At 52.2% G+C, this 10,885-nt stretch overlaps 3 protein-coding genes across 3 annotated transcripts; 2 read left to right on the top strand and 1 right to left on the bottom strand.

The window, feature by feature from the left end:
• Positions 1 to 1,752: 1,752 nt before the first annotated feature.
• On the top strand, positions 1,753 to 5,108 carry CTRU02_205391 (flavin containing amine oxidoreductase; the record flags this gene model as incomplete). The annotated part of the gene is made up of 2 exons (XM_036722687.1): positions 1,753 to 2,057; positions 2,144 to 5,108. 2 exons carry the CDS (start codon positions 1,753 to 1,755, stop codon positions 5,106 to 5,108), a joined length of 3,270 nt encoding a protein of 1,089 aa, XP_036585584.1.
• Positions 5,109 to 5,711: 603 nt separating this feature from the next.
• On the bottom strand, positions 5,712 to 6,937 carry CTRU02_205390 (ATP synthase F1; the record flags this gene model as incomplete). Its single annotated transcript, XM_036722686.1, has 4 exons — positions 5,712 to 5,840; positions 5,909 to 6,042; positions 6,100 to 6,692; positions 6,882 to 6,937. 4 exons carry the CDS (start codon positions 6,935 to 6,937, stop codon positions 5,712 to 5,714), a joined length of 912 nt encoding a protein of 303 aa, XP_036585583.1.
• A 671-nt stretch (positions 6,938 to 7,608) lies between these two features.
• On the top strand, positions 7,609 to 10,642 carry CTRU02_205389 (topoisomerase i; the record flags this gene model as incomplete). Its single annotated transcript, XM_036722685.1, has 4 exons — positions 7,609 to 7,657; positions 7,830 to 8,050; positions 8,108 to 10,450; positions 10,505 to 10,642. The coding sequence occupies 4 exons, from the start codon at positions 7,609 to 7,611 to the stop codon at positions 10,640 to 10,642; spliced, it is 2,751 nt and encodes a 916-aa protein (XP_036585582.1).
• Between the last annotated feature and the right edge of the window lie 243 nt (positions 10,643 to 10,885).

The raw sequence follows: 10,885 nt of genomic DNA, 5'->3' as shown, positions 1-10,885 counted from the left end.
GTCGTTCGCATGCTTGTCTAGTTGATCTGGTTCAATGTCTTGATTGATTGATTGATTGATTTATTCCTACTCGGTTATGAAGCCGCTCTTATGCCAGCAGCTATGCCCGGAAAGCGGGGTTTGGCAGGTAGCCGAAGCGTCGACAATGAACAGCGACGCCCCACTTCGCCCTGATGTTGCATCAGGGCCAGCTATCCCCAAGCTCCCCACTATGTTCTCTATTCTGTGTGTTTGTGCCCTCTGTTGAAGAAGAGTGTTGCTCTCCTGTCTGCTTTCTCGCTTTTGTGTTGCTCTCTAGAATGCTTGTTTTGCGTCCTCCTGCTTCGGTTCAGTTGGTGCTGGTAGCACCGTATCTGGTTCTTTGTACCTACAGTCTCCCCCCAGCGCTCAGCTTTGTCTCTTTGTTTTGTCCGTATCCTCCCGGACTTGTATATGCCGTTTTCTCAGTTGCATCTGTAAATTCTTTGTTGCCTCCTGCCGGGTTCCTATATGGCCTCTTGTTTCTTGCCTGTTGACCACTATTGCCCTCCACCACATTGGCCCAAGGGTCTTCCACGAAGCACAATGCTCCACTGACTCCGACATGTTCGATTACTGGGTATGAGAGCTCCCGCACAGATTCCGCAGACATTGTCGCGCGTTGAAGGGACACCAATCCTTCTTCGCAAAAGGGGCGACAGGGGACCAGTCTGTCTGTGGTCTGTAGTATTGTGTGGCATCGATCGTAGCATGCCTAATGCCTGGTGCTTTCTCCGTGCGGAAGGTGATACTGTTCTGTCGGACTCATCTTCGTCGTTGTGGGACGTTGCAAACTTTGTCGGGGGTGACAGGTGACCCAAAACCTGTCGGCGGCTGTTGTGTTGAAGTTGATTGTTTGGGCGCAGTCTTAGTGCTTCGTGTAGCGGCTTGTGGCTCGCCTGTGGTGGTGGTAACAGTGTTGTCTATTGATATGTCGTATTTTGCGGCTTGCTCTCAAGTTTTTCATTGTAGTCGGGGCGTGCTCTGCGGCCATCTTGGGCCCCTTTGGGACGTAGAATCAAGGCCGAGGATGGCATTGCATCGAAGGGGGCTCTGTGGCCGCGAGCACGCGTATTTGGGGCCGTTTTTGCTCCGATTTTCAAAAATTTCGTTCTCGCTGTTGTTGATGTTTTTTTTGTTCAATGTCTTGAGTCAGACTAAAGCCCAAGTAGCTCTTGTTGAAGGGATGATGGAGGTGGATAGTCACGTGACTTTTGACATGCGTTTCGAGCGGAGCGGGACTTCTGAGTGCAGAGCCGGGACGTCGAACCAATTGCACACTCAACGGGTCATGTATCTGACGGGTTCGCCTTCATGCATAAGACGTTACTTTTCTCGACAGAATTGTCTAGAACAATAGATCGAGTCCTATGCACCTCACTTGAGAATACTGCGACTCAAATTACCCAATATCGGGACGTTTCAATTCAATATCGAGGACAGTGTGGCCGGGGTGTTGGTGGCGTCTCCGCAGCCAAGGTCTGTACCTCAGATCTGCTTCTTCTTATATCGGCCTTGTGCGAAAATGAAAACTCAAGTCAACTGACTTTTATGAACAGAGCGATTAACAAGGTGCAACTGAGATACTATAACATGATCTCAACTAAGAACTAATCCCGTCACGTCACCCCCCGAACGGGTTTCAGGCCGAGCACCTCTCATAGCCGACGACTCGCCTCTGCCGTAATATATCCACTCCTCATCCTCGAGTTCAATCCAGTCGACGACTGAAACATGAGAACAAGTTTGAGGTCTCGTGTGAAGCAGGAATCTGGATTTGGAAAGGGATCATTGATGGCTTTTTCGCGCCAGGACTCATCACATATAACAGACTTGCCGTCATCAAGGGCCAGTGCTCCCTTAAATCGAATATCGGCATCTAACGTCTCAGAATCGACTTCGTCTCCATCGAGTCGTTTGTCATCAGAGGCGGTGTCAGAAATCGCCCCAGAAATCGTTGTTTGGACGGAAGACATGGAGGTGGATGAGCCCAGTCAAGATGAAGCAGAGCACTCCTCTGTTGCTTTATCCCATGATGAGTAGGTTAATCCTGCGGCTTTCCCTCAATTATAACATTGAGTCTTATGATAATCTGTCGAGTATCGTTCTACTAACACCTGGGTAGTACCCCTATGGCAGAGGACACCCCTCCAGATGCCCTTCGCATTCAGCCATCCAACGCTCCTCACGAGTCGTTCGAGTCACCGATGACCAACCTTTCCGACAGGGAGCAGTCTGAACTATCCTCAGTGCCATCTTCTGTCTCTAGTAAAGCAACGACCCCTGTAGACTTCGATGGACATCAGGAACCATCTGTGCCATCGACGGAGACCCCTCCGATCCGCGAACCCCTGCGACGGTCATTCGACGTGAAGCCGAAATCCTCTATCCCGTCGAATCTATCAAGTTATGAATATGCAAGACAATGCATTGAAGCGGCCGAGTCGTCGAGGCTCAACCCCTACGCCCTGCATCAGGAAGAATATCAGATGCTGCAGCAACACATTAGCCATGTCCAAGTGACAACGTATCTAAATATTAGAAACGGCATCCTCCGGCTGTGGTATAGTAATCCGCGTGTCGCAGTGACTAGAAATGAAGCAGTCGGTTGCGCCAATGCTCGATGGTTCGACGTTGCAAGCGTATGTTACGACTGGTTGGTGCGACGCGGCTATATCAACTTTGGCTGCGTAGAGTTCCCAGCTACAAAATTAAATGAAGAACAAGAGACGGAAACAGAAAACGCTCCTAGAAGAAAAAGGATAGTGGTCATCGGTGCTGGCATGTCTGGCCTGGGATGTGCGAGACACCTGGACGGTCTTTTCCGCCAGTACTCGGATCGATTCCGTGCTCTTGGTGAACCACCCCCAGAAGTCGTTATTCTCGAAGGGCGTGGCCGCGTTGGCGGGAGGGTGTACTCCAGAGAGTTCAAGTCGAAACCGACGACACCACTGTCTGACTTTGTGGGGGAAAGGTTTACTGCCGAGATGGGTGGTATGATTATTACTGGGTTCGAACGCGGGAATCCAATGAACATCCTTGTGCGCGGGCAGCTATGCCTACCATACCGCGCTTTGCGAGCAGACACGACCATATACGATTCGAATGGCAAGCCTGTGGACTATGTGAGAGATCAGCTCGTTGAGAATATGTACAACGACTGCCTTGATCGCGTCAGCGAATTCAAGTGGAAATCCCAGCCCTCTAAACTTATCCAGGGTAACCGGGACTTAATTAATGAAGGGCGAGATGCGGTGAGTGATGGCCACAGGACGATACATCAGGCCGAAGAAGCGGCTGCAGCCCTGCCTCATGCACCTCCCGTTTCTCAACAGAACGTGCCTGAGCGTGTCAACATGGTACCTGTATCATCTGACAAGCTTACTGGCCGTGTCCACACTCAACCGGGAACGCCAGGTATACTCAAAGCGGGAGAAAAAGCCAAGTTAATGGGATGGACCCTCAAAGGCGGCTCATCCAATGACACCAACATCGAGCTCGGGGAGGCTACAAGGCTACCCGACGCGACACTTGGCTCCGTCTTTGATGAAGCAGTTGTCCAGTATCGCAATATCGTCGATCTTACGGCCCAAGACCATCGCCTTCTCAATTGGCACGTTGCCAACTTGGAATATAGCAATGCTACGAACCTGTACAATCTAAGTTTAGGTGGTTGGGATATTGATGCAGGGAACGAGTGGGAGGGCAAGCATACGATGATTGTTGGCGGGTACCAAACTGTCCCCAGAGGTCTTTTGCATTGTCCTACCTCTCTTGACGTTCGAACAAAGTCTGCTGTTCAAAAGATTTCCTACGAAACTCATGATAATGGTCGTGCCTCGGTCGAGTGCGAGGATGGCACCGTTGTTGAGGCTGATTATGTTGTTTCGACGATACCACTCGGCGTGTTGAAGCAGGGCAACATCCAGTTTGATCCTCCTCTACCGGAATGGAAGACGGATGCTATTGCTCGTATTGGATATGGAGTACTCAACAAGCTGGTTTTGGTCTACGACCAACCCTTTTGGGATACCGAGAGGCATATCTTCGGCGTTCTGCGAGATGCGCCGAACCGCCATAGTCTGAATCAAAGCGACTACAGCACTCAGCGTGGGCGCATGTTCCAATGGTTCAACGTCACCCAGACCACTGGTCTACCGTGTCTTGTGGCCCTGATGGCCGGTGATGCTGGGTTCGACACGGAATACAACAGTAATGATAATCTCGTCGCCGAAGCCACAGAGGTTCTGCGCAGTGTGTTCGGCCCTAAGGTGCCGTACCCTGTCGAATCTGTTGTCACACGCTGGGCGGCGGACAAGTTCGCTAGAGGAAGCTATTCTTCAGCCGGGCCGGATATGCAACCCGAAGACTACGATGCCATGTCCCGGCCAATTGGAAATCTGTTCTTTGCCGGAGAGCACACCATAGGCACGCACCCAGCCACTGTGCATGGAGCATACCTGTCCGGACTACGCGCGGCGTCAGAAGTTATAGACTCGGTGCTTGGGCCCATTGACATCCCAACCCCTTTGGTCCTTCCAAAGGAAAGTGTCTCAAACAAACGCAAGGAAATGGAGGAGCCCAAGAACCCGGAGCAAGTTCGTCTAGAGGCCTACGAGCTTGCCGCATGGGAATACATCAAATCCAAAATCGGCGAGCGGCCCGTCCGCCCTGCGAAGTTGGCAGCAAACGCTTACCTCCTCTACAGCAGAGCCTTCTTCGAAGTCGCACGGAAGAAGTGCGAGGAGGAACGGGCCAACAAGAAGAAGCCTGTGCCGAACGAAGTGCGCGTCATGACGTCCAAGATGTGGAAGGCGGCCAGTCCCGAGGAGAGGAAGCCATATGAAGATCAGGCGATTGAGCAGAAGGCTGCTTACGCCGAGGCCGTCGAAGAGTACAATGACAAGTCGGCACAGTGGGACAAGGATTATGTCGAATTTCTAGCGGCGTACCAAAAGGAGCACCCATACGTTCCTTTGAACGAGAGCAAGACAGAGGGTGGATCCAAGCGGGAGAGCAGCGCGAACAAGCACCGCCGGACAAAGCATGTCAGCTATGCCGAAAGTGACGGCAGCGACATGGAGTTCTGATGGGAGCTTGAAGTATCTACTTTGCTAGGGTACTATTGCAAAAGCGTCTGGGGCCTTCTTTGATAGGGCTCATACGGGTGCTGTATATTGTTCACTTTAGTGGGTGGGTGGTTATGGTGCATTTGTTTTTGTCGTTTGTTATACTTGGCAAAGGGGCAAGGGGGGTGCATGATTACTACCATGCATTCTGAGGCAAAGAGAGCTTTGTTTCTTTTTCTTTTTTTTTTCCCCGGCGTTGAGAGGGAAGTCCTGCATACCCCCCCAATTCTGGTTTACGTTGGTTTCGCCTTCCTTTTTTTTTTTTTTTCAACATTGACGGATATGGGGTCATTCGCGCAGTAGTAATTAGGCCCCGTGTACATTTTTCTAGGGACGTATATAGCAAAGCAAACACTGCATCAAGAAGCATAATCGGCGACCTGGGACTTTCAGTGTTTTTTTCAAAAACAACGGGTGAAGGAATTTCCATCCATGTTCTAGATCAGGATGTATTCGCGAGGATTTAGTACACGGAGGGCAATAGCCGCCCTTGGTAGCTTGATACAGAGGGAAGAGAGGTAGTAATCATCTCTATCTGATGTGCGCTTTTTCGCTTCCACCCCTTTACATGTCCGCGGAGGCAGTGGCACCAGTGATAATCTCGACCAGCTCTCCGGTAATGACGGCTTGACGGGTACGGTTGAAGAGAATCTGGTATCTGCTGATCATGTCACCGGCGTTCTTGGAGGCGTTCTGTGGAATTTGTCAGCATCATGGCACGAAAGACTGCAAAATATGTTAGGAAGTGGGTAAAAACATACGTCCATAGCGTTGCGACGGGCAGAGATCTCGCAGGCGTGGCCCTCAGCCAGAGCCCAGTAGATGGAGTTGGCAAGGGCGTACTCGCGAAGGTTGGGGAGGAGCTCCTCGTCAACCTCGAAGGCGGAGAAGTTGGCTTTAAAGACGGTCAGTACATCTTCGCATTACGATTTGATAGAGCTGGGAAGCTTACGGGAAGCAGCAATGGCCTCCTCAGAAAATGCCTCAACAGTGGTGGGCTCATAGGCCTGAGCGTTCACGAACTTGTTGTAGAGGATCTTGATGGAGGAGTAGTCGCCGGGGAGCTGGACAACCTGGTCGGCAATAGCCTGGGCATCGGCGAAGGTAGGAACGTCCTTGCCGACACCAGCGAAGCTGAGGACGATGTCCTTGGCGTTGGTACGCTGCAGCTGGGACTTGCACTTCTCGCCGAGGATGACGAGGTCGGCAGTGGCGTTCTTCTCAAGAAACTGGCGACGGATGGTACGGGACAGACCGGAGTGAACACCACCGCAGAGACCCTTGTCGGAGGAGCAGACAATGATGAGCTCCTTCTTGTTCTCGCCCTCGAGGGGCTTGGTCTCGGCCGATTCGAAAACCTGGTTCGAGGTAGAGCCGTAAACGCGGGAGTCGGACATGGCCTTCTGGGCGCGGTTAAGCTTGGTCGAGGCGACGATCTTCATCGTCTTGGTGATCTTCTCGATGTTGCGGATAGACTTGAGGCGGCCTTCGATCTCACGCAGGGTCGCGAAGGTGGCAGCGGTGCTGGGCGCGTTGGCCGTGACTCTAGATGAGCGATACCGCAATTAGCAATTAATTTCTCCTTCATTTTCATCTCTGTCCTCCGATTCAATTTCGCTCCGAATCTTCTTGATGTCCCGTGTTCTGTCCTCAATCGGTGGTTGTTGACCAAAACACTCTGTCCTTCCCTTCCTCCGATTTTCCGAGCTCAACAAAGTGTGGATTCCGACTTACCGCGAGGGAGCCGCAGCCGCAGCTCGCAGAGCTGGTCTCGCCGCCCGGGAAAGCATTGTGATAGATGAGAATTAAGAGATCGAGGCTCTGCCGTTGTGGGGATCAATTGATCACGACCGCTTCGAGACCAATTGATGCTGCTGGCGGTGCTTCGGGGATGCAAGATTGGTAGGACGAGTAGTTTTCCTGCTCCGGGTCCATCCACCCAAGTTCTCGTTTGCCCCGGCCACGGCCTAAGTTTAACCGGGACCCGGGAAAATGAGCCAACCAGCTTTTTCTCACCAGCCACTTCTACCCTCCCCTGCCACAAAGTTCAGCCACTCTTGGTACACGTGACCCTTCCGCCTTGCATTGCGCTTACCACATATTTATAAATAAAGAAGAGTAAGCTAGTAAGCCGATTCCTTAGCTAACGGGGTCTCCATAAACTCTGCTGGAAGGTGCCGTATCGACGATTCCCACCTTCCCAGTCTCTCATTCCCTCGATCCCTCGTAAAAATCCTGACTTCTTCGCGCTCTCCTCGACTGTAGACGTGGGCTATCCCCTGCGTCACTTCAGCAAGTGGCGGCAATTCGAACCATCCGACTCTTGCCTCTATATCTACGCGATCATTCCGCGCGGATTGGCTTCTACAACTTTTTCTGCTCCACAACGCCCCGGTTTTGGACTTTGCGATTCAGATCTCACTTAACCGTCCATAAACGCCGCGAACCGAGACCTTTCATTATGAGCAGCTCCGACGACGACATGCCTCTTGCGAGGTCCAACGGACACGGTAAGTACGCTAAGACCAACACTTGCGCTTTCGGAATACCTTAACTTTCGTTCTTTCCCATCCTTTGACGTGTCACTTTTCCTGCTCTGCACACAGCCTGACTCGTCGCGTCCCCAACTCGGCTTCGGCAAACCAAGAAAAACTTAGCAATTCTAACTTCTTCAATTCGCAGTCTCATCTTCGAGAGTTTCCAAAGCCGACGACCACGAAATGGATCGCACGGCTTCCAAGGCTAGGGCGGCCCCACCTGGCATCTCTGTTCGCCACGGGCCTGTCGACGACGAGATGGACATTGACGGCCCTTCCACGAACGGCGCGAAGCGCAAGTCACGCTCATCATTGCCCAAGGTCAATTACAAGGTGGAAACGGATAGCGATGACGATGTCCCTATGGTAGGTCAGACATGGTAGATGGCGAGTGGCGGACTCCGACACTGACGACAGACCTAGGCCAAGCGACAAAAGACGAAGCAAAAGCTTGAAGACTCGGACTCGGACGATGAGCCCCTCACAGCAAGAAGAGGCAAAAAACTACCTCCTTCCTACAAGGAAACAGCGCTGCCGGATGATTCGTCCGATGACGACCAGCCGTTGGGAGCCAAGCTGGCGAAGAAGAAGGCCGAGATCGAGAAGGCAGCCGCCAAGGAGGCCCGCAGCATCCGTGCCAGCGAAGCCAAGTCAAAGAAGGCGACACCGAAAAAGGCGATGAAAGATGAGTCCGACGATGATGAGCCACTGGCGAAGTCAGCTATTAAGAAGCGACAATCGAACGGTGCAGGCTCTGCCAAAAAGAAGTCAAATGGCGTCAAGGCTGAATCCGATTCTGACGAGCCCATCGCGGTGAAGGCTAGGAAGGCTGCAGCGGTCAAACCAGTTGTCAAGGGCAAGGCTGCCACCCCTGCGAAGGGACCGGTCAAGAAGGCTGCTGCGAAAGCCAAGCAGGAGAGCGAGGCCCCCGAGGACGAAGAAGAGGAGGAGTATGAGTGGTGGAATGCGCCGAAGAAGGAGGATGACAGCCAAAAATGGACTACCCTTGAGCACAACGGCGTTCTTTTCCCCCCTGAGTACACACCACTCCCCAAGAATGTCAAGCTGCTCTACGACGGCAAACCAGTAAACCTTCCTATCGAGGCCGAGGAGGTTGCTTGGTACTTCGGATCCATGCTGTCATCAAAGCACAATGTGGACAACCCTGTCTTCCAGAAGAACTTCTTCGAGGATTTCAAACAGGTTCTCAAGGAGTCCGGCAAGCACGCAACCGACAGCAAGGGCAACAAGGTGGATATCAAGGATTTCTCCAAAATGGACTTCAACGCCATGTGGCAGTACGCGGAACAACAGAGTCTGGCCCGGAAGAACCGAACTGCTGCGGAGAAGAAGGCAGCCAAGGCCGAGAAGGACGAAATGGAGGCGCCATATATGTACTGCAAGTGGGACGGACGTAAAGAGAAGGTTGGCAACTTCCGGGTTGAACCTCCGAGTCTTTTCCGCGGCCGTGGCGAGCATCCCAAAACTGGCAAATTCAAGAGGCGAGTGTATCCCGAACAAATTACCATTAACATTGGCAAGGATGCCAAGGTTCCGGAACCTCCCAAGGGCCATAAGTGGAAGGCTGTCGTCCATGACAATAAGGCTACGTGGTTGGCTATGTGGCAGGAGAACATCAACGGCGCGTACAAGTACGTCATGCTTGGTGCTGCCAGTGCGATCAAGGGCCAAAGTGATATGAAGAAGTTCGAGAAGGCTCGCGAGCTCAAAAAGCACATCGACAAGATCCGGAGAGATTACACTAGAGACCTCAAGAGCGAGGTTATGGCTGACCGACAAAGAGCCACAGCTGTATACCTGATCGACAAGTTTGCTCTCAGAGCAGGCAACGAGAAAGACGCCGAGAACGAAGCTGAAACAGTCGGCTGCTGTTCTCTCAAGTACGAGCACATTACCCTACGGGAGCCCAATACCGTCATCTTCGATTTCCTCGGAAAGGACAGTATTCGGTTCTACGATGAAGTCACTGTTGAGAAACAGGTCTTCAAGAACCTCAAGCTCTTCAAGAAGCCGCCCAAGACTGATGGCGATGACATCTTTGACCGTCTCACCACAACGCAGCTGAACAACCACCTGAAAAACTACATGCCGGGTCTGACGGCGAAGGTCTTCCGTACTTACAACGCCTCCTTCACCATGTCCAACCTCCTGCAAAAGTTGAAGGTCGAAGACCTGACGATCCAGGAGAAGGTGAAGCTGTATAACGACTGTAACCGTGAGGTTGCTATTCTTTGCAACCATAAGCGTACTGTCGGTGCCGCTCACGAGGCTCAGATGGAGAAGCTTGGCGACCGCATCAAGGGTCTTCGTTATCAGCAATGGCGCACGAAGATGATGATGTTGGATGTCGACCCCAAGATGAAGAAGAAGAAGGGAGCCGACTTCTTCGCTCGTCCGGAGGAACTGGATGATGCCTGGATTCTCGAACACCAGGCTTTTCTGGTGGAGGAGCAGCGCACGAAGATCACCAAGAAGTTCCAGAAGGACAATGAAAAGCGTGCTGCCGATGGCGAGAAGCCGCTGCCTGAGAAGGAACTCAAGGAGCGACTGAAGGCTGCTGATGAGCTTGCTGCCAAGTTCAAGAAGGAGAACAAGTCGAAGAAGGTCGAGGCCGAGGGCCGTAGCCCGACTGTCGAGAAGCTCGATGAGCAAGCCAAGAAGATTGATGACAGGATCAAGAACCTGGAACTCCAAGCCGCCGACCGCGATGGCAATAAGGAGGTCGCCCTGAGCACCAGTAAGATCGTAAGTGCACCTCACACCCAACTGTGACAAATGAAAGCGCTAACGAGGTTGTAGAACTACATTGATCCTCGCCTGACTGTCGTTTTTTCCAAGAAGTTTGATGTGCCCATTGAGAAGTTCTTCTCCAAGACCCTTCGTGAGAAGTTCAGCTGGGCTATCAAGTCTGTCGAGGACGAGGACTGGGAGTTCTGATTTTGACATTTCTGGAGACGGGGCCAAGGCGCAATTATTCGGCCGTGGCCGCAGCCACATCTTTTGCTCCTGTATTTGTTTGTACCAAAAGTATTCCAATTTCAGCATTTCGACTCCCAGCACCAGAGTCGTCGAAAAACGAAGTGAGGGTTTGAGACGCCGCGAAGTCATCAGGCGTTGTTGGGCTTCCAGGGAGGCAGGAGAACACGTATCGAGGGGGGCGGCACAGTGATGCAACGCATG

Source organism: Colletotrichum truncatum (genome assembly GCF_014235925.2).
Source record: "Colletotrichum truncatum strain CMES1059 chromosome Unknown Contig_0003, whole genome shotgun sequence".
NCBI classification, from domain to species: domain Eukaryota; kingdom Fungi; phylum Ascomycota; class Sordariomycetes; order Glomerellales; family Glomerellaceae; genus Colletotrichum; species Colletotrichum truncatum.
Note: the sequence above shows the minus strand (reverse complement) of the source record. Positions and strands in the feature narration are given on the sequence as shown.